This window comes from Mastomys coucha, unplaced genomic scaffold (genome assembly GCF_008632895.1).
Source record: "Mastomys coucha isolate ucsf_1 unplaced genomic scaffold, UCSF_Mcou_1 pScaffold21, whole genome shotgun sequence".
Classification (NCBI taxonomy): domain Eukaryota; kingdom Metazoa; phylum Chordata; class Mammalia; order Rodentia; family Muridae; genus Mastomys; species Mastomys coucha.
The window spans coordinates 138,558,145-138,579,996 of NW_022196904.1; the positions used below are offsets into that span (position 1 = coordinate 138,558,145).

At 55.6% G+C, this 21,852-nt stretch overlaps 2 protein-coding genes across 18 annotated transcripts in view; one reads left to right on the forward strand and one right to left on the reverse strand.

Moving 5' to 3' along the window:
• The first annotated feature begins 2,638 nt into the window (after positions 1-2,638).
• On the forward strand, positions 2,639-10,319 carry Rcor2 (REST corepressor 2). The gene is made up of 13 exons (XM_031389542.1): positions 2,639-2,738; positions 4,167-4,404; positions 5,074-5,130; positions 5,394-5,474; positions 5,658-5,710; positions 5,802-5,963; positions 6,074-6,198; positions 6,297-6,366; positions 6,443-6,658; positions 7,944-8,021; positions 8,908-8,965; positions 9,104-9,333; positions 9,416-10,319. The coding sequence occupies exons 2-13, from the start codon at positions 4,278-4,280 to the stop codon at positions 9,728-9,730; spliced, it is 1,572 nt and encodes a 523-aa protein (XP_031245402.1). The 5' UTR covers positions 2,639-2,738; positions 4,167-4,277; the 3' UTR covers positions 9,731-10,319.
• Positions 10,320-10,516: 197 nt separating this feature from the next.
• Positions 10,517-21,852, reverse strand: part of Mark2 (microtubule affinity regulating kinase 2) — a 64,973-nt gene continuing 53,637 nt past the window's right edge. For 8 of the 17 annotated variants that reach the window (XM_031389530.1, XM_031389524.1, XM_031389531.1 and 5 more), the window contains exons 8-20: positions 20,665-20,901; positions 19,918-20,037; positions 19,727-19,826; positions 19,532-19,644; positions 18,502-18,634; positions 18,091-18,263; positions 17,784-17,881; positions 16,922-17,083; positions 16,128-16,385; positions 15,127-15,153; positions 14,238-14,405; positions 13,189-13,233; positions 10,517-12,600 (exon numbers count right to left, since the gene is read on the reverse strand). In XM_031389530.1, coding sequence (XP_031245390.1) covers positions 12,240-12,600; positions 13,189-13,233; positions 14,238-14,405; positions 15,127-15,153; positions 16,128-16,385; positions 16,922-17,083; positions 17,784-17,881; positions 18,091-18,263; positions 18,502-18,634; positions 19,532-19,644; positions 19,727-19,826; positions 19,918-20,037; positions 20,665-20,901 — 1,995 coding nt within the window. In that variant the 3' untranslated portion in view covers positions 10,517-12,239. The remainder of the gene's footprint in view (positions 12,601-13,188; positions 13,234-14,237; positions 14,406-15,126; positions 15,154-16,127; positions 16,386-16,921; positions 17,084-17,783; positions 17,882-18,090; positions 18,264-18,501; positions 18,635-19,531; positions 19,645-19,726; positions 19,827-19,917; positions 20,038-20,664; positions 20,902-21,852) is intronic. The other 9 variants (XM_031389535.1, XM_031389538.1, XM_031389533.1 and 6 more) reach the window with 8 other exon arrangements.

Genomic DNA, 21,852 nt, shown 5'->3' on the forward strand with positions numbered 1-21,852 from the left:
GGCCCAGAGGTAGGGAAGAAACACCCAGGGTTTCCAGCCTGCCAGGAAGCCCCCGGGGTACAGAGCTCTCTGAAGGAAGCATTCCTGTCTGAGTAACACTGAAGGGGCCAGGGAGAACTCCCAGCGCTCCTTCCACTCTAGGACTCCTCCCCCATCCACCCATCTGAAAGAGGAGCATCTCCTCCTCCCCCATTGCTCTACCAGGTTTTGCCTGGGTCCTCCACTCTCCTTCCTCCACCCTAGGCCTACCAGCCTGCCTCCCTCCCCAAGTTTAGCCCCTTGGCTGTGTCCACCGAGGGCCTGGCGAGGGTCCCAGGCACCACACCACAGCAGCCAGCCTCCAGCCTCTGCTCCGGACAGTCCCAGTCTGTCTGGCAGGGCTGGCAGATTAGGGATTGGCTGGAGCTGCCCCCGCCTTTGAGAGGAGGGGAGGCCCGGTGGCTCACCCAAGGTCACCCTTCCTTTTCTTTCCCAGCATCCCTGTTCAACCCTTGTCCCTCTGCCTCACCTTGAAGAGGGAGGAGGCTGGATGCCCAGCAGGTCTAGCACACAGGAGCCCAGCTAAGGAGAAAGACAGCGAAAGCTCCTGAAATCCGCTGTTTCCTTCAGCAAATGCTGAGTGCCTGCTGTATGCTAGACTCTTAGAACACAGGCGTGGTGAAGACAATGACAAGCTATCAAGCACGTTGGTGTCTGTGAACCAAGTGGTAAATCGATGAGATGCTCTGATCTGGCTGGACGAGAGCAGACGCTCCTTGGGATCTGAGGGCCCCAGGAGCCTTTCAGAGCCTAGGCAAGAGAGGCAAGCTTCAGGCAGAGACCTGTATGGGGCCAAGCAAGGCCCCAGATCCCTCATCAGGAAGAGCACAGGGGATGAATGTGCCTGGCTGTGGGCTTTGGGCTTGCTGTGAGGCAGTCTGGGCCCTGGCTTGCATCCCTAAGAAGAAGGCAGGGCGCTGTCATGTTCGCCTTCCCTCCCCGTGGGCCAAGAGTAGAAGCTCATCCGTCAAAATGGCGGGAGAGCATTCCCGGGAGACCTGAGCTCTAGCCAGGCTTGCAGGTGGCCTCAGGGAGGTGAGGTTCTTGCTGCTTCTGAGCTTCCTCAGGCTGCATGAGAGGAGGGGCTGGTCTCTAGCTGGCTCTCTCCCTTATCATACCCCATATTCCTGGCCACGTGGCACCTCTGCTCCCCATGCCAGAGGGAAGAAGATTCCTGACCTTAGGACTTGGGGAACTAGAGTGGGTGGGACCCGGGGTACCGCCTGGACTGGGTTCTGTGGCATAGCCACACCCCACAGTCCCAGGGCCGCAAGGGAGGGGGAGCTGTCTCTTTAAGAGCCTCCAGGCTGTTAGGAGCAGATGGCCAGACCGGCCGGGGCCCCTTGTCCTTTGTGTGCCTTCTCACAAAAGAGGGGGCCAGCTGGGGAGGGGGCGGCTGCAGCAGGTGGGAGGGGTGGGACCTTGCCTCTCTCCTGCGCCCTTGCAGCTTGAGGATGAAATACATCACTTGAAACTAGCTACTTCTCTGCACCCTGTGGCCCCCACAGTTGTCCCTAAACTCTGATGCCCCTCCTGTGTTGTGTCTCACCTCCTTGGCAGAAGGCTCACTATATCAGGTCTTTCAGACAGCCCTCTTACCTTAAAAATAAATAAATAATAAAACCTCCCTGCCCTGCCCCCACCCTAGACTAGGATCTTCCTTTGGTGTGCGTGGGCAGGGGTGGGGGGCTGGCTCCAGGGATAATCGAGAACAGTATTGGGTCCCAGTGTGTGGGAGAAGTGGCTGTGAGACAGAAGGGAAGCCAGTAGCTTGGGATCCTCGCTAGGCCTTGTGCTGAGGCACCTGGGGCAGCCCTGGAGGAAGGAAACAAGAACTAAGCTTGATGCTTGAGGCCTGGAGTGGGTAGGCCCAGGATCCTAGGTTCTACTATGGAAGGAGGCAAGTGGAGGAGGGGGGACCCAATGGAAGCCTTGACAAATGGGTGCCAGTAGCAAGAAAGACGCCATCATAGGAGAATGTGGTGTGCACAATGGTTGCTAGCTAGGCAAAGGGATAAGAAATAAGAGCACCTCACTATAAGGTACAGGTATTGGGGACAGGTCTGGCTCCCTGCCACTCATTTCTAAGGGCCACTGGAAGTCGCTTTGCTTCTTGGAACAGACCCCTTCAGCTCAGATTGCCTCTGGTTCATTTTTTCTTTCTTTGTCCCAGATCTCCCCACCCTGGGGCTTGGTGCCCAGCTAATGATTTAAGGGGAGGAAAAAGGCCCCATAACTCTGGCTCAAGGTGTGGCGGGCAACGTGGCCGCTGACTGGGTGGCCCTATGTGGCCGGACAGTGCTGAAGTCGGGCGGGGTCGTGTCTGACTCTGTCGGCCGCAGGCAAGGAGCCCCCAGGAACAGGATGCCCCAGCCAGGTCGTGGCCTGACCACAGGACCCGGGCCGGTCGGCCACAGCCAGTGGGTGGGGGCAGGGATCCCCGGTTGGGGCCAGGGCTGCTTCTAAATTTAGGAATCTGATTACAGAGTGGCCAAGGAAGGGAAGGGAGAGGAGGGTGCGCGTGCAGGCTCGGCTCGATCTGGGCATAGCGGGTGTGCCCGGTTAGAGGCGTGTCCAGGAGTCCGGGCTCCCCGTGGGAGGGACGGCGGGCGGGGGCTTCGGCCTGTGTGAGCTGCAGCACGTGCCCCAGGCGGCGGGGACGGGCACAGGCGCAGCTCACAGGCTTCGAGCTGCTGCCGGTGAGTGCGCTGGCTCTTTGTGTGCCTGGCAGGGTGGCTGGGTCTGGCTTTGAAAGTCTCTGCCCACCCCCTCCCCCAACTCCGTCTGTGCCTCCCAACCCGCTTCCCTGTCTGTCACTCTGCCTGTGCCTGTCCGGGGGGAGGGGGAATGCTGCTTCCAGCTGGGGTGACAGTGAACCCAGTGGGGAGCTCGCCCCTTTCAGCCCAGAACTTGCCCTATAGCTTTCATGCCCATTCCTCAGTCTTTGATACTACTGTTTTAGGGTGCAGACTGCAGCAGTTGAAAGATACTAGGGTGACCCCTGGGGACCCACAGACCCAGCAGAAGTCAGGTTCTAGCCCAGTAGCTCTTGGAGAAATTCATCTTGCGCCTGTCCGGCCTCCCATCCGCTTTGGCCCCCAAGGGCGCATGAAGGGGGGGTCCCCCTGCGGAAGGGGGGGCAGGGAGTTCCTTGGCAGGAAGGGAAATGGAAGGAAAAGCTGGGCTCCACCCGGGCGGTCGGACAGGCGGCCTCTGGGCCCCCGGGGCAGGCCACAGTAACCAGAGCCCAGTAGTGTGTGGAACCGGTGTGCTTGTGGGTGGGGCTGACCCCGGGCTTCTCATGGGGGGCACAGGGGTCTACCCAAAAGGGGCAAGTCTGAGAACTCAGAAACACCAGGGGTGCTCCCTGGGGGGGGTACGCGCGCCCCATTCCGGTCCTGACCCCACCCCCTGGAGGTCTAGCCCCGGCCCCAGGCCCCGCCCCCCGGGCCCTCCCTCCCACCCCAGGGCCAGATGTTCAGCTGGCGGAGGCATCGGCTGGGGGAGGGGTGCTGAGGCCGCAGCCGGCACTACTTCCCTGCCAGCAGCTTCATTGTGTGCGCGAGGAGCGAGCGGCGGCGGAGAGCGGGCGAGCGAGCGGCGGTAGCGCGAGCGCGGCGGGGCGAGCGAGCGCGCCGGGGAGGGTGCGAGGCGGCGCCCGCGGCTGCGCTCCGCCCGCCTCCCGGCAACTCTGCTCCAGCGCCGCACGCCGTGCGCGCCGTCCTGCCGCCGGGGCTCCAGCCGGCTGGCGTGGTTGCCGTGGGGTCGGGTCGGGCAGGGTTACCTCCGTTGGGGACCGGGGTATCCTCAGCACTGCCGAGGGGCGCGGAGTCAGCTGCGGCGGCCACGGCGCGGCAGCCCTTGCTGGCCAAACAGCGTGGGCAGGCGAGCGGCGCGACTCCGGGGCTCCCCGAGGGCAGCGCGCCCCGACTCTCCCCGGGGGAGAACCAACCCCGAGGGGCGCACGGAGCGAGCGTGCCCCCGGCCGCGCCGTCTCCCCTGTACCCCCACTTCTTCACAAACTTTTCTGCAGTCCTCGCCCGTGAGGGTCGCAGTGAGCGTTAGGGCTGCCCTCCGGGGCCCCGACCTCCCGGACCCTAGCCACGCTGACCTCCTGCCTCTTGTAGCCTCAGTGGCGACCCCTCCAGGCCGGGCCGGGCGCAGCACTCGAGGCAAGCGCGGCAAGCTCCTGCGCTCTCCAAAGGATCCCGTGCCCCTCGGGGCTGCCGGGGAGGGTAATGCCCTCAGTAATGGAGAAGCCCAATGCGGGCTCCGGGATCTTGTCCCGAAGTCGGGCCAAGACGGCACCCAACGGCGGACAGCCGCACTCGGAGGATGACAGCAGCGAGGAGGAGCACTCTCATGGTGAGCCCGGTGGCCTAGGGTTAAAGGCGCGCTGGTCCGGGGAGGCAACACGGAAGGTGGGGAGGGGGAGAGTTGCGAACCACAGATGGTTTCTGCCGCTCCTGGATTGCAGCCTCAGCCTTCTCGTGTCTGGTGTTGCCGGCACTGGAAACCTACAGGCTGGGCCCTTGACCACCCACCTCCCCTTTGCCCTCAGTCGCTGAGGGAGCTTAGGATGCCTCACTTGGATGTATTGGGTCCTCATACCTTGCAGCCTTGCAGGGGACTGAGGTCTGATTGGACCAGGGACTGGAAAGACACCTCCATGCGGAGCTGTGAAGCTCATGTGGTGGGGAGGAGCCCGAGCTCCCTGCAAGGCTGTGGTCCAGATCTAGGGGCAGCCCTTCAAGCTCCCACCCCCAGCCAGAACAAAGCACTTTGCTCTGGCCTGGGCTTTAAAAGTGTCCTCTTAACCTCCCCTTCCCCCCATGGCCATGACTAGGCAGGGTCTGACTCTCCTAGTCCCCTCTGTCTCGGAGGGTAGCTGGGGGGACCATCAAGGAAAAGTGAGTCTCCTGGATGGTAGGGTCCCTGAGTGGTCAGGAAGGAGAACTCCAGATCAGCTACCTCCCCTCACTATATCCTCCCCCCACTTCCCTGGAGTCTTGACTGCCTCCCCTGGCTCCACAGACAGCATGATCCGAGTTGGAACCAATTACCAAGCAGTAATTCCGGAGTGCAAGCCTGGTGAGTGGCAGGACAGACATGGAGGGAGAGAGGGGAGGAGGGAGGGGTGGAGGCTGATGGCTTGGCCTGCAGCCCCACCTGGGAACTCTTGGTTGGTTCTGGCTTGAGGGACAGGCGGTGGGCGGGGTGGGTGGCCCCGTGGCAGTGTTACTTTTCCTGCTCAGCCTTCCTGTCTGGGTCTCACCTCCCAGCTTGACTGTGCTGCTCAGTGGTCTGCTGTGTGTGTGTGAGTGCCACCAGGCTAATGCTGCTTTTCCTTTCAGAGAGCCCTGCGCGCTATAGCAACAAGGAGCTGAAGGGGATGCTGGTGTGGTCACCCAACCACTGTGTATCAGATGCCAAACGTGAGTGGGTTGGGCTCAGGTCAGGTTCAGTCTTGGGAGCAGGGTTTTAGCTCCTGTCCTCCTAAGGCCAACTTAGAAGTGAGCTGTTAGTCCCAACTGACATTGAAGTCTGGTAGGGGCTGTAGGCCGACGAGTGGTCCTTACTGTGGGGTGTCCCTGTGACTATCCTCTTTCCTCCTGCAGTTGACAAGTACATTGCAATGGCCAAGGAGAAGCATGGCTACAACATTGAGCAGGTGGGCTAGGGCCCTGAGAGACGGGGGTGGGACCCACTGGGCAGTGCAGTACTGCTGTGGCAGAACCTGAGTGGCTTCTGTCCTGGGCCAGGCACTCGGCATGCTTCTGTGGCATAAACATGATGTGGAGAAGTCACTGGCTGATCTAGCCAACTTCACTCCCTTCCCTGATGAGTGGACGGTGGAGGACAAGGTGCTGTTTGAACAGGCCTTTGGATTCCATGGCAAGTGCTTCCAGCGGATCCAGCAGATGGTAAGCCTATGTTCGTGGCCCTCGGAGTGCTCCTTAGCCCTTCAATCCCAAACAGCTTACCTGGGGCCAGAGTCTCAGGTGGACTCCTGTTTCTGGCCTTGCCTCCCCAGCTACCTGACAAGCTGATTCCCAGCCTGGTGAAGTATTACTACTCTTGGAAGAAGACCCGAAGTCGAACTAGTGTGATGGACAGGCAGGCCAGGCGGCTGGGTGGCCGCAAGGACAGAGAAGACAGGTGGGGGTGGGGGTTGCTGGTACGGGGAAGGGGGCAGGGGGCTGACAGTATTCTGGGTCGGGCCTTCCCTCATTTTCTGTTTGGCTCTGTGTCAGCAGTGATGAGCTAGAAGAGGGACGAGGAGCTGTAAGTGAGGGAGAGCCGGATCCTGGAGACCCCAAGCGAGAGGTGAGGTCCCTAGCCGCTCTGCCCTGCCCACTCCTTATCTTTTCCTTGGACTGCACATGATATTATTTCCCTTCAGCCTCTGCCATCCAGACCTCTGAATGCACGACCTGGTCCTGGGAAGAAGGAGGCCCAGGTATCTCAGTACCGCCACCACCCACTTCGAACTCGAAGACGCCCGCCCAAGGGCATGTACCTAAGTCCTGAAGGCCTCACTGCAGTCTCAGGAAGCCCAGACCTTGCTAACCTCACACTCCGAGGTCTCGACTCACAGCTCATCTCTCTTAAGCGCCAGGTGGGGGCCCAAGGAAAGGGAGCCATGCAGAGGGGGTCATCAGTTTCTGAGACCTGTGCTGGGGCAGTGTAGGCATAAAGGAAATGGTGCAGTGCCAAGCCTGGCTCTGTCCCACTGTCAGGAACGTAAGGATAACTTGACATTCTTTTCTGCCTCTGTGTGTGTGTGTGTGTGTGTGTGTGTGTGTGTGTGTGTGTGTGTGTGTACGTGCGCACATGTGCCACAAAGCTCCTGTGGTTCTCTCTTTACCTTTATATGAGTTCTGGGGATCAAATCAAGCCTTCAGGCTATTTGGCAAGCACTTTTACCTGCCTGTCTGGCCAGCTCCCTGGCCTTTTTTTGAAGTGAGGACAGAGATTCGTACATCCCAGGCTAGACTCAAATTTGTGCTGTAATAGAGGATAACCTTGAGTTCCTGACCTTTTCTTTTACTGTCCAAGCACTATTGCAGGTGTGTACCATCATGCCGTTTACAAAATGCTGGGAACCATGCTCCTAGACAAACACTACCAACTGAGCTACTTGCTAGCTCTTCTAGCCATTAAACATAGGCTATCCTTGGCTACATAGTGAATTTGAGGCTGTCTGGGGATACATTGCTATCTGGGAATACATTATCTCACTTTATTGTTACTTTGTGGGAGGGGCAGTGGCTCACACATGCCATGGTGGGGTCAGATGGTTTGTGGGAGGTGGCTACTAGGTAGGTACTGGGGATCAACTCAGGTCAGAGCTGGTGGCAAGAAAGAGTGTGCCAGATGTATGTATGTATGCATGCATGCATGTATGTATGTATGTGTGCATACATGTATGATATGTGTATCAGTATGCATGTGTGCCATGGTGCCCAGTTCTTCCTTTCTACCTTTATGTAAGTTGTTCTGAAGATCAAACTCAAGTCTCTGGACTTTATGGCAAGCACTTTTACCTACCTAACTGTCTCATCTCTCTGCCTCCTGCAAGCCCCAAGCAAGACCTGGTTTCAAGTAGAAAGCTGGGTGCTGTGCATTCACTTGTAATCCTGGTACTTGGGAGGCAGAGGCAGGAGGGTTAGGAGTTCAAGGCCAGCCTCTGCTCTATAGCAAGTTTGAGGCCAGTGGATCCTTCAAAAAAAAAAAAAAAATACCCAAACCACCTGAATCACCTAGGGTTGTGAAGGAGGAGTGGGTAGGGTGGTGGAATGGTGGAAGAGCTCTACTCAGGGAAGGACTTGGGTAAATTGGGTGGTGTTGGCTTTCATGGGATGCAGAGGTGCATGCTCTGTTCTCCTTTTTGGCCTTTGTAGGTTCAGAGCATGAAGCAGACCAATAGCAGCCTTCGCCAAGCACTGGAGGGCGGCATTGACCCTCTGCGCCCCCCTGAGGTAAGGCTGTTCTGTTTACTTGGGTACAAAAGAGGGGGGTCCCCCAGTGGCAGGACAAGAATGCGGAGGGGAAGGAAGCATGCATTTTTTCCGAAACATCTTTTCACATTTATTTTTTTTATTTTTTATTTTTTGGTTTTTCAAGACAGGGTTTCTTTGTATAGCCCTAGCTATCCTGGAACTCACTCTGTAGACTAGGCTGGCCTCGAACTTGGAAATTCACCTGCCTCTGCCTCCCAAGTGCTGGGATTAAAGGCGTGCACCACCACGCCCGGCCCTTTTCACATTTATTAACTTGGGTGCAGTGAGGTCAGATGGGGTGAGGTGGTGACAGGAGCCTTAGTGTGTATGTGGGGGTCAGAGAATAACTTAAGGGGTTCTCTCTTTCTATGTTGTAGATCCTGGGGATCAACCTTAACAGGCTTAGTGGCAGAAGCCTTTATCTACTGAGACACTTTTTTGGCAGGGGGTGGGGGGGTGGGGTGGGGGGTTCGAGACAAGGTTTCTCTGTGTAGCTCTGGCTGTCCTGGAACTCATTCTGTAGACTAGGCTGGCCTTGAACTCAGAAATCCCCCTGCCTCTGCCTCCCAAGTGCTGGGACTAAAGGCGTGCGCCACCACTGCCCAGCTGAGACCCTTTTTTGTCTTGTGTATAAGTGTTTGTCTGTATTTTTGTAAGCGCCTCACATATATAACTTGCTGCCCATGGAGACCAGAAGAGGGCACCAGATACCCTAGGTTTTAGATGGTGGTTAGTTGTCTGTTTGGGTAACCACAGGTTTTCTGCTGGAGCTGCCAGTGTTCTTACCTGCTGGACCATCTCTCTATCCCCTCCCTCCCTTTGTATATTTTTAATCTAATGGTTATTTATATTCCTTGCTTTCCAGGCCAATACCAAGTTCAACTCCCGATGGACCACAGATGAGCAACTTCTGGCTGTTCAAGGTGGGTCAGGCAGGCATGGTGATTACCAAGAACCCTAGAGACATTTTTTTTTTTTTACCTTTCCTGGAGCTGAAGGTAGAGGGGAGTACACAGTTCTGAGGCACATTTACAGTCTGTTGCCCTTTTTGACCCTTGCAGCTATTCGTAGATATGGCAAAGACTTTGGGGCTATTGCAGAGGTGATTGGGAACAAGACTCTGACCCAAGTGAAGACCTTCTTTGTGAGCTACCGTCGCCGCTTCAACCTGGAAGAGGTGCTGCAGGAATGGGAGGCTGAGCAGGATGGGGCCCCCGCGGCTCCAGTCCCTATGGAAGAGGCCAGGCGAGGGGCTCCTGTACCAGCCACAGCCCTAGAAGAAGATGATGAGGTGAGAAGCAGGGGGTTAGACTCCAGGGAGGAGAGGTGAGTGTGTGCAGGAGCAGTCTCCTCACCCTTTTCTCTCCCCTCAGGTCCAGATTACATCTGTTTCAACATCAGTACCCCGATCAGTGCCCCCTGCACCACCCCCACCTCCACCGCCCACCTCGCTTTCCCAGCCACCTCCACTGCTGAGGCCACCTCTGCCCACAGCTCCCACATTGCTCCGCCAGCCACCTCCCCTGCAGCAGGGCCGCTTCCTGCAGCCCCGGCTGGCCCCCAACCAGCCCCCACCACCTCTCATCCGCCCTGCTCTGGCTGCTTCTCGCCACAGTGCCCGCCCTGGTCCTCAGCCTCCACCTACCCTGGTTGGAGCCCCTTTGGAGCCCCCTGCACCCTCACTTTGAGCCCTGAATCCTCCACTGTCCAGAGGCTCCTGAACCCCTTGGCTGGATATCTCTGGCAGCACTAAGGACAGAAGGGACTAGGGCTCTTGCCAGGTCTTTCAAATACCCAGAGCTGCCAGTTGGCACAGCTTGGACCTGTGGGTTCTGCATGTGTTCCTGGCAGCTGAGCTTGTAAACCCCCAGCCAGGGGCTAGATCTCAGGGCCTGCAGGGATTCTTGCTTCCTGGCTGTGACTGGAATGGCTGCCTCCTTGCCTGCCTGCGTGCCTGCCTGCAGAGGGCTTGGCCTCTGGGTGGGCCTACCCTTTGTGTGGGGGTAGTGACTTTAGCCTGGGGGATGGGGGAAGAGGACAGTCTGTATGTTAGCTGGCCTCATTCACCTTTCTTTCCTTTTAGCAATAAGTCAGGTGCAGTGGAAGGGGATTGGGGTGGGGATGGCGGAAGCCTGGTGGGAAGAATGTTGGGAAGCTGTGAGGAGGCCCACTTTGTCCACCCCCAAAAGTTTGGAGAAAGAAGGGTTGGGGACTTACACAGACATGGGTTTATTTTTCAACATTTTTAAAAAAGAAATAAATGCAACCTTGAATGTATGAGTCTTTCATGTGTGCTGTGGGTGGAGGCAAGTGGCCACCTAGCATTGGCCTCCACCAGGACCTAGACAGTAACCAATTCTCTTCTGCCAGACAGGCAGGCAGGCAGGCAGGCAAGGCTATATCTTGTCTAGGGGTGGGGGTGGGGTGGGGACTGAGTCCCCGCCCAGCAGTGAGAAGGAACAGGAGGCACCAGCTCAGATTCCAAACATTCTCTTTATTACGTGTTTGATCCAGAGGAGAAACTAAGTGCAGGGCGGGGGAAGAGGGGGCTAGGCAGGGAGGGGCCACCTTGCCTGGGTGTCCTGGCCCCCACCCCTTATCTTGGGAGCCAAGCCATGCCCTCCTGGCCCCCTTGGAGCACCCGGGCTGTTCCATAGGGCAAGAGGGAAAGGAGGAGCCCTTGGTCTGAGCCATAGCCAGTGGAGCACGGGGCTGGAGGGTTGAGGTTGGCAAGGTTTATTCCTGGAACCCAAGACTCAACATGTTGCTGAGCTTGGCCTGGCCTGGCCTGGGAGCCAGGGTGATGGACAGGGGAGGGAGTGACAGGACGACAACTGGGGCCAAAAGTGGAGTTGTCATAAATCAAAACAAAACAAAAAACCCCAATAATAATAATAAAAATAAAAAATAACCCATCACAAAAAAAAAAAATGTACAACTCAGGTGAGGGCAGGGGCAGCCTCTGTAGGACTCCCCCAATTTCTCAAGAACTGAAACAGCAGAGAAATAAATTAAGGGATGCAGTGGCCACCACCAGCCAAGCGCCTACAGTCACCCATTCACACTGGCCTCGGAGGTTAGGGAGCAGGAGTCACTTCGCCCCACCCTGTGGAGGACAAGAGGCTCCTGGCCCTGCCGCCCAATCCAGCCTTCCGCCAGGCAGCCATGGAGGCCCTGGACAGTCTCCTGAGAGGAGGGGCAGCAGTGCCAGGAAGAAAAGGCAAGGCTGAGAGATGAGAACGGTGCCCAGATTAATGCCAAGGAAGGGGAAGCAGTAGGGGGGTGGTGAGGGGCTGTGCTTTCTGACAAAGACTCCCAGAACGGAGAAGCTTGTGTCCCTGTTCCCAAGCTGCCCCTTGGGGGCTGAGAGCCCATGGCCCATTCCCCTCCCCTCTACCAGTACTGGGGTCAGCCCTGCCTTCCACCCAGAGAGGTGGGAGAAGATGGCACAGACTTCTGAGAAGGGGAACTAATGTCCCCACAGCAGCTCATGGAAGGAAATGCCCAGCTCTGGGGAAGGAGGGCAGAGGATATGGTATGGAGGGAGCCAGGGTCCCACCACCCACCCTCTCCAGGGCTGTGCAGCACCCCCACTGGGCCCCAGTGTAAAGGCCCATAGCCCTAGGGCCTGGGGGAGGGGAAGGCCACCTCTGGTGGGTCACTTGGAGGGGGAAAGAAGGGGAGGAGAGGGGAGAAGCCCAAAGTGGGCCTGGCGGAGGGCCTGCCAGGGAACTCCACCACTCTTGCCTGAGAGTGTTCCAGCCCTGAGCCACCCTCCCAGGAACCCCACAGATCCAGTCTTGACTGTCCCAATGGGGCAGGGAGGAAAGGTGGCCGCTGGGATTTTTTTTTCTTTTTTTTTCTTTTTGGTAATAAAAATTTTCTTGGTTTAGGCGAAATACTCTGTGCAACCGCAGTACCGAGGGGGAGCCCTGCCCCCCCAGCCCCCTCCCCTTCCTTTGCCTCCTGTAGGGGGAAAGGGGAAAGGAGGGACTTCTGGGCAGGGGTGAATGGGGGGGGGAACCACTTCCCATCCCCCACAAACATGGAAGAAAAAACTGAGAAGGGCCTGGAAGGGGACAAGTGCCAGCAGGGGAGACACACCAATTCATCCTGCAGTTTCTCCCAGGGGGATGCAGGGTTGGCCCAAGCAGCCAAGTCCACTGGTGGGCCTCTGCTGCCCCTCCTGACAGCCTGTTAAAGCTTCAGCTCATTGGCTATTTTGGAGGCAATGTTTTTGAAGGCCATGGAAGTGCCCGATATCCGCTTAAACCGAACACCGTTGAGAGACAGCCGGGGCAGTTTGCACACTTCCATCTCCCACTGCACAAAGTTCTCGTGGCCTGGTGTGCCATGCACGCACAGCAGCATGTACCGCTCGTGCAGCTCGCTTTGGCAGCTGTTGGCGTCCAGCACCTTGCGGATCTCCCGCATCATCTCATTGGGCTCCATAGAGCTCGTGGTCTTCATGCTCCATGTGAAGCGCAGGGAACGAGGCTTGGCCTCCCGAAATTCTTCCTTTTCCTTGTCAGTGCCTCCACTGCCTACCACGTGAGGTCTGTGGAGAGGGTAGAGGAAGGTGTAAGATGAGGGCTGAGACATCCCACCCATAGGGGAACCACCCTGGCAGGCCCTGAGACCAGAGAGGAAAGCAGGAAAGAGTGCAGCAGCAGCAGCTGAAGAGGGAGCAGCCAGTCCCTTGTCCTGCACTGGCACTTGGGACATGGGAGGCGTCTGGCTCTCATCTCTCAGGATGGAGGGGTGAGAAAGAGGCCAGCTGGGGTGGGTGATAGCCCCATGCTGTTACTGGTTCTTTTCTTTAGGGGATCAGGCAGGAAACAAGTGCACTGAGCAGCACCAAGCACATTGTCCTCAACGAGGATGAGGAGGCTGAGCAGCAAGGCCAGCAGGGGTGGGAACCTGGAGTGCCCCCTCCCTGCCAGGGCTCCGGTTCCATAATGCACTTGGACCCAAGCAGGGTCCAGAACTACTGCAGGTAGATGTGAGAAAGGGAAATTCTCTGAGGAAAGGGAGCCCCCAAGAAGGAGGCAGGGCAGAATTGCCAGAGAAAGCCAATGTCAAGAGGAAGAGAGGAGCAGGAGGCTGTGGCAAGCCCGGTGGCCTGGGCTGGCTCCAGCCCTCTCACCTGAGCGTCTCCACTCGGTCTTTGCTTTCAGGTTCATTCAGGTTCCTCAAAAAACAGAGCGAGGGAGAGTTTAGTCTGGGATCTCTCGCTCCTTCCACCCTGCAGACCCAGGTGAGGTTGGGTCTGGGGACATGCCACCAGTGGGTGGGCAGAACCCACGCCCAAATGCTACTTGCCAGTCATCTGCAGGCCAACACTGCAGTGCCTCACACTGGCAGCCTGACTGCCCCTTTCTGACAAGGAACCCCAAGGGGGCTGTCCCTCCCCACATTCCCAGAGTTCTGTACTGGTGGAAGGAGCCCCAGCACTGGGGGAGGAGGGTGTGGCTGTGCAGGCACATGGCCCAAACACCAGCAGCTTCCCTTCCAGCATACATCCAGGCTTTAAGCTTGCTACTGGAATGAGGACTGGGAGCAAATTTCTGTGCCAACAACTGGAGTGTCAGGATTTGAAGATGGAGGTGAGGGCCATACTGTCTGCCTCTTACGAGGCTTACTGTGTCAAAACTCTGTTGTTAGGCAGACACCTGGGCCTGGTGCCTGTGGCCCAGTGGGCAAGGCCACTGTGCTGACTCCCCTACTGCTGGCTGCCAGGCTGGCTGCTCACACAAAGCAAGGGCTGGGCAGGGCTCTAGAGAGGTGAGAAAGTGGTCTGGCCCTGCTGAGCGGCTTCTCCAGCTCCTGCCAGGAAGATGAGTGCCCAGAGCTGGAATACTGGGGGCTGCAGGGGAGAGGAGGGACAAGAAGGAGGAGAGAGCAGCAGCAGCAGCACATGTAAAAGGAGCAGAAAGACACAAAACACAGATGCCAATGAGCACACTGTGAGCAGGGCCCGGGTATACAAACGAAGGGCTCCAGCTGCTCTCTCCAGGCCCCTATGGGGCAAGCCCCCTGCCAGCCATGCAGTGAGCTGGGGTTGGGTGGGTAGGCAGGGATATCTCAAGATTGTATCTGGTCCATTTCTCCCTCAGTTGGGGAGCCAATGCACCTGCCAGGCAAATCCAGAGTTCCCAATCTGGCCCTCGGTCTGCAGCTTAGTACCTGGCGTACCTAGGCCTGCAGAGGACATGGCCAGGCTGAACAAGCCAGGCTCTGTCCCAGGAAGGGAGATGCAGGAGCAGGGTGTGGGCCTCCTGCTGTTCCACCAGGGCCTGGCGGCAGAATGACCCCTGCCTGAGAATATCCAGCTCTTGGCTCTTTGGCAGGCTCAGGCGACATCTGGAGGAAACAGCCCAGAGGAGAGCAGCGTGAGCGCCCAGATGCTGTGCCAGGGTGGGCTGGGTCAGTTCTGCAGCATTCCACCAGAAGGGGGTGCTATATTACATCTATGAGGCAAAGGCTTTGGGGGCCTGGAGGAGTCAGTCTAGCCAAGGGATCCTAATGTCCCTGTAGTACCTCCAAAGTCCTGTCATGCCACAGTCCATGGGAGATAGGTCACAGCCCTGAGGTTCAGCCAGCCCAGGACACCCCCAAATGAGACACCATTCCAGATGCGCCTCGACCCCATGGAGCTTACTTGTAGCGCATGCACACAACAAGGGGAAGGGCCAGAAGGGGAGCCCAGTATGACCCAGACCTGGGTGGGGACAAGGATACAGTCTTAAAGGGAGAGTCCCTGAGGATAAGCACCTGCAGACCAACAGAGGCCCCTCACTTTCAAAGCCATTTGCTCTGAGGGCCCTAAAAGGTCCTCTCAGGGGAACATGTATTCTAAGTCCTGCCAGTGTGTAGGGGCAGGGGTAGAAAGATCAGCTTAGGGCTGTGGCCCCTCCAGAGAAGTCATCATCCCTTTAAGATAGCAGACAGAGGTCCACATATATAAGGTCAGCAGAAAGACAGGAAGCATCAGCCAATGGGGGGAGTTAGTGATGAGGGCAGGACACAGACAGACAGACAGACAGACCAACAGACAGACACACAGAGCGGGCTCAACGCCTACCTTCTGGCAAACCTGAAAGACAGATTTCTAAAAAAAAAAACAAACAAAAAAGACAAAATAAAAAAGGAAATAAAACAAAAAACAAAAACTAAAAAATCCAAAAACAAACAAAAAATCCAACCCCAATCAAACAAACAAACAAACAAAAAAACCAACAAGACGGTATGTGGACAGCAGGTTGGAAGTGGGTTTTCCAGGTTCTATGGTCTCCCTAGTTTTAGAAGAGCCGCTCAGCGAGCCTAGAGTCCTGACTTCAGGTCTGTTCGCCCTGCAGCCTCCCCCGCAACTTGTGGCTTGGATATGTAAAGGGTGAGCAGCAGGGTGAGGAGGTCTACTCTCAGCAGTGTAGACTTCAGGGTACAAAGGGCACAAGGTACCCCAGGAGATCCATTGCTGACCCCAAGCTACCTTAAACCCCTCATCTCTACGTTAAGGGCTCAGGCATGAGGAGCTCATGAAGAGGTTCCCCACCTGGGTCTAGGCCAGGAAGGCACTGGAACCCTGGAGCTGCAGGAGAGGCCACTGCAGCCCTCAGCAGCCAGTTCATTTGTGGGCTTTGCCCTGGGAAGCCCTGGGGCAGAAGAATATAGTTAGAGCCAGACATTATCTACCTGTGGGAGGGCAAACGGGAAGGAGGTCAAAGGGGGCAAGAATAGACTAGGAAAATCTTGTCAACCCAGCCTGGCTCATGCCTCATGACTTTGCAGCTGCGTCACCAAATATAAGTTTCCATGGGAACCCAGGAGAGAAGAGGGGGCTTTTATTTTAGCATCTGAGTTCACACTCCCCTAGAGAGGAGGCGGCATCGCCCATCTGCTTGGGGCCATTGAATGAGGGGTGCCTGAGAAGAGCTGGGGAAAGGCCTAAGAGGATGAGTCTAGGTGCCTGAGATGTTGACAACAGTCCTATTTTTCAGTCCTGCTGAGGCCCCAATCCCAGCTCCATTATCCCCACCCCAACCACCAATGCAGGTGGGAAGGTCTGCTCCCGGCCCCTCTCACCTGCGGACAAACTTGGAGGTGAACTTGCTGAAGATGCTGCCAGAGGCCCCCCGCCGGCCCTGGCTATGGCCAGAGGGAGAGGCTGGGGTCACACCGTAGGGCAGATTCTGCTGGTCCCGCACCTGTCGGAGCTGCCCAGCATGGAAGGTGCTTCGACTGGACACACCCCGTGGGAAATTAGTTCGGTCTGGGGCTCCACTACTGCTGCTGATGTTGTGGGCAGAGGGGGAGGCGACAGGGACACGCTGGGGGGCTGTGCTATGGGAAAGAGGTAGGGGCAAAGGCATATGTAAGGAACAAGGAGCCACCAGTACTGAGCACATGTAGTCCCTGTGATGGGGATGGGGAATGCTAGGGCAGGAAGCAGCCATCACAGAGGACACAGACGGAAGGGACTGACCATTGAGGACAGTAGTGAGATGGTCCAGGGAGGGAGGGAGGGGAGACAGGAGGACCCATGTATGCAAGCAGTACAGGCTGGATACCTACAAGGGGGACAATGTGAACCCTTGAGTCTGTCCCTATGGAAAGCTAAGGAGGTTCAGAGCTTTTTAGCTTTTTGGCTTTTTGGCTTGCATTTGGAACATCAGGTGCTTCCTGCACCCCTGTTGAGGATTAAGGAAAAGGCCTTACTATCACATCCTCTGTGTCCTAGTTCGTGGGTGTATGAACAGAGCTGTTTTCTTGTAGCTAAGATGACAAAAATGAGGCAGGACCCCCAGGTGAGAAGAAACTGCAGGGCAGGGGTGGGACAGGCCAGGGGACAAGTGCATCAGCTACCCCAGCACACTTGCCTGGGCCGAGGCACCTCACAGTTACTCTCCGTGGGGGGCAACCCAGAGGCCTTGTTGGGGTGTACGGAGGCAGACATGGATTTCTGGTGCTGGCGGGGCCGGGCCGCAGAGACTGCGGCAGAAGCAGAAGCCGTGGAGGCCCGGGACCCTGGCATGGTTAGGCTAGGAGACAAAAGCAGCGGAGAGGCCCGGATTAAGGAGAGACAATGAGCCTGGGTTAGGAAGCAAGGGCAGGCCCGAGTCAGAGAGCTGTAGCCTCAGCGGATGCAGGTCAGGCCCAGAGAGATAAGGAAAAGCCATTGTAAGTAGAGGGCTAGGTGAGTAAGCAGCCAGCTAGGCCAGAGCCTGGGAAGAGAAAACCCAAAATGAGGAAAAGCTGACAGGAGGTCACTGTGTCCAGACCACACTGGTCTCCTAGGAAATGTGAGAACAAGGATTCTTCCCTCTGTACAAAGGACAGGATGTTACTAGGGAGAAACTTTCGTTAAGCTCAAAAGAGGTAGATCCAGGATTGTAACATACCAAGCGAGGTGGGGAACTTTGGGCTCTGTCCTGAGCTGGGGCCCCAAACACAAAGCCATGTGCCTAGGTAGATGAGCAACTCTAGACTTGGCCATGGTCAAGAACTGGGAAGTTTAATGAGCTGCTCACTGGTACCCTATGCTTGGCAAATGTCAAGGATCAGAGGACAGGAGGGATGGCATGGAGCAGGGAGGGAAGGTGGATGGCTAGACTGAACAGAGCCAGGACAGGACTCCAGGGACATTGCTCTGGAGAGGCAGAAGATGATGCTACTGACAGGGATCACTGCCCACTGCGAGATGTGGCCCACAAGAGCATGGCAGGCAGTCCAGATACTCACCTGTCTTTACCATTCTGGATGGAGGCCTGGCCAAGGCTGGCCCTGTCCAAAAGTGGGGAGTTCCTGCTTCGGTTTGTGCTGGTGGAGAGGATGCTGTTCTGTGGGAAATGGAGGGTAAGTACTGTCTCACAGGAACCAGTGTTGTCCAGTCAGACTCTTCCCCAGGACCACTGGATGCCCTTGTCCCAAGCTGCTCTGTAAGCCCACTCTCTACAGGAAGCTCAGGCACAGCTGAGGGCCAGGCCTCAGCAAGGCAGCTCAGTGGACAGGAGGGAGACCAGGGCTGGGGGAGTAGCTCATGGCTTACTGTGGAGGGGGTAGGAGTGGTCTTCTTCCTGTCCAGGCCAGGCAGAGGGCTGGCAGGCACTTTGGCGGTGCTGCTGGCTTTCCGCCCTGTCTCTTCCTCAGGCCGCTTATTTTCTGCGTTGTTACTCTGAGTCTTCTTAGAGTAGGAATTCGAGGTGGGAATGGCAGGGACGGCTATGGGGGCGATGTAAAATGGGTAAGACTAAGGGTCTCCTGCAGACCCACTGCCTGTTTGACATTTTCTTGCATCACAGCCCCATTTCATATGTAAATGGAGGGAAGTTATTAACCTGCCCATGGCCATGCTATTACGAAGGAGCTAAACCAGAACTGAAATGTAGCCATCACCCAAAAAACCTGCAAGGGTTCAGGAGAAAGGTGTCCCTGACCTGTGATTCCCAAGGGCACATACCCTGGTCACTGGAGCGTCGTTGCTTGGGGTTGGCAGAGACGCTGCGCTGAACCTTGTGGGATGGAGATGGGGCACTGCTGTTGGTTAGATCAGCTGAAGGCCGGGGCTTCAAAGTGATGGTATCACCTTCCAGCTGCAAGAACAGAAAACATGGCTTCAAAAGGAGAGTGTGAGTCCTGAGGAGACACCTCCAGATGGACATGCTTGCATGCCTCACCCCGCCCTTACATATAAGCTCACATTAAACTTCAGCTTACAAGACTAATATAGACAGATGCCCCTGATCACACATGCTCTCACATAGACAGAAACAAATACACCAAAGACATGCCACCTCAGAAAGTTGATTATTTCCTCTTAGAGGACTAATTCATGCCTTCCTAAAGATGCATATACACCAAGAATACACACTCAGACTGAGAGACTCATCCCTTCCCACAGAGAAACCAGGGCTCAAACCAGGTGCCATGGAGATAACTCTAAACTAGGCTAAAGTGGTAACTAAGAGCTTAGGATACTACCACCACCAGGTTAGGTGGCTGTGAGTGTTTAGAACCCACACTGGCAAAAGAACAATCATAAAGCTACCAGATCCATAGCCAAGACAGACCTGTGGCACAAAGAAACATATTTAGATACAAGTCCCAAAAGAGGAATACACTAGGGAAGCATCCTGTAAATCAGATATAGATACACACAGAAACCCAGAGATGGACAGTTCCAGACAGACAGACAGACAAAGGATATTGGGCCCAACACAGAACTTCCAGCTAGACTACCTTAGCCCTTTCTGATCAATACAATGAACTCAACTCACCCTTCAGAGCCCAAGCCCGACCTTCCTCACCTGCTCACTCCTGCTCATTCACTGAGGGCCTTATCTACCATGGCTGAGGCCTCGTGTTAATTAAGCAGAGAGGGTATATGTATTTATGATATGGGCTTCTATCCTCACCAGGGGCTCAAGGCCAGGTGCCTCCCATAGCACAGGTGGCAGGCAGGTCAGGGCATAAGAACAGGAAGCACGCACCTCAGAGCTCTTGTAGCCAAGGAGCAGATAGGTAGCCATCACTTCGTTGTACCTCTGGCCTACCAGCGAGTCCTGGATCTCTTCCCGCGTGTAACCCATTGATACCATCAACTCTGGTGGTTGGGGGAGGGGAGGACAGTTAAGGCTGGTCTCTATGTGTGGGCAGGCTCTAGGTCCCAGCTAGCACAGCCTCACCTGTCCGCCGGGGGTCCTTGTAGTCAGGGAGAGGTTCCACATAAGGCTTTAGCTCATCGTCCTCATGCCCCACGTTCATCCACCGATCTTTCATAATTTGCTGGGAAACAGAGGACAGGGCAAAGTGCAGAGGTGAAGGAACTCAGCGTGGGGTCTCCATGAGAACCTCAGCTGCATTCCGGGCTGCTTACCTCTAAAGTGCCTCTCTTACTAGGATTAAGTATGAGAAATTTCTTAAGCAGATTTTCACAGTCCGTGGACATGTAGAACGGAATACGGTATTTCCCCCTTAGTACCCGTTCCCGTAGCTCCTGTGGTTAGAAAACTTAAGTTAACCCCAGGCCAAGGGAATATACGTGCTACAATCAAGATCCAGATAAGCAGACATTGGAAAGCAGAACTCAGATCACAAATGAGGCAACAAAGCCGTCCTGGCGGACACATACTATCTTCGAAGACAGGGTTGAGACTCTTAATTCCTATGTGTGAAACACTCTCTTTTCTTTTCTAAAGAAAAATTACACTTACTCGTTTTGTGGATAGGATGTGTGCACCACAGAGTGAGTGGGGGGGTGTCAAAGGACACCTTGCAGGAGGTTAGGCTGTCTCCCTCTGCCGTGTGGGTCCTGGGCATCAAGTTTTACCCACTAAGCCACCCTTGTCAGCCTCCTTTTGTTTGTTTTTGAGGCGTCTCATTCTGCAGCCTAGGCTGGCATTGGCATGAGACTGAACCTTGCTGCCCTCCACTTGCTGCCCTGGCCTCTCTACAGCTGGAATTACAGAATGGAAGGTTATTTAACTGCATTTTTCTTGGAGGGCTTTTCTCTGAAGTTCTGGCTTGAGAAAAAAGTGGACAAGTAAAGTTGAGAGGTCAGAGATAAAACTAGAGGCTGAAAGGAAATGACAAATAAAATGATGGAAGTCTGCATGTCACTCACCTTGAGGTTCTGTCCATCAAAAGGCAGGGATCCGCTGACCAGTGTATAGAGGATGACTCCCAGGCTCCAGACATCCACCTCAGGACCATCATACTTTTTGCCCTGGAAGAGTTCTGGGGCAGCATAAGGAGGACTGCCACAGAAAGTATCCAGCTTGTTCCCAAAGGTGAATTCGTTGCTAAAGCCAAAGTCTGCAATCTTGATGTTCATATCAGCATCCAGGAGCAGGTTTTCTGCCTGGGAGGGAAGATGGTAAGCATCAGAGCACGAGGTAGAGAACCCCAACATCTTGGCATAGGCAGGATGGAGAAGAATGGGAGAGCCGCCCGGAAGTCATCTCTAGTTTCAAGCTTTCTGTACTTCCAGGGCAGGGTCAGTCAGCACAGACAGGCTGGGATCTGGCAGCTGCATAAAGCTTCAGAGTAGGTCTATGTTTCGTGGTCATTCCTGCAAGTTCTTTTAGCAATGAGCTGACTCACAGGCAGTGCAAATATGAGTACCTTGCTAACAGAGATAACATGCCTGTGTGTCTAGAGAACAGGTGTAATATTAGAGCCACAGTCACACTTTTTCCTAGGTCAACCACCAGGCTGCCAAAAGGACCAGGAAAGCCTGGAGCATTCTTTTTTTTTTTTTTTCTTCTTCGAGACAGGGTTTCTCTGTGTAGCCCTGGCTGTCCTAGAACTCACTCTGTAGACCAGGTTGGCCTCGAACTCAGAAATCTGCCTGCCTCTGCCTCCCAAGTGCTGGGATTAAAGGTGTGCGCCACCACCACCCAGCTAGCCTGGAGTATTCTTTTTTTTTTTTTTAAAGATTTATTTATTATTATTTGTAAGTACACTGTAGCTGTCTTCAGACACACCAGCAGAGGGCATCAGATCTCATTATGGATGGTTGCGAGCCACCATGTGGTTGCTGGGATTTGAACTCAGACCTTCCGAAGAGCAGTCAGTGCTCTTAACCGCTGAGCCATTTCTCCAGCCCAACCTGGAGTATTCTTATCACACCTGACAGTTGACAAGGGTAAAGCATCTATGCTTGCTTGCTAAAGCTATGATGGGAGCCACTCCTAAACACTTCCAGGTCATCTCAAGTAAGCAAGTAAGCAAGCAAGCAAGCAAGCAAGCAAGCAAGCCAGGCAGTGGTGGCGCAAGGCTTTAATCCTAGCACTTGGGAGGCAGAGGCAGG

Excerpts from the sequence above, each read along its gene's own strand:
- Rcor2 (XM_031389542.1), top strand. The coding sequence starts at position 4,278 with ATGCCCTCAGTAATGGAGAAGCCCAATGCGGGCTCCGGGATCTTGTCC. Across the intron at positions 5,131-5,393 it reads AATTCCGGAGTGCAAGCCTG|AGAGCCCTGCGCGCTATAGC; the intron begins GTGAGTGGCAGG and ends TTTTCCTTTCAG. Across the intron at positions 6,199-6,296 it reads CGCAAGGACAGAGAAGACAG|TGATGAGCTAGAAGAGGGAC; the intron begins GTGGGGGTGGGG and ends CTGTGTCAGCAG.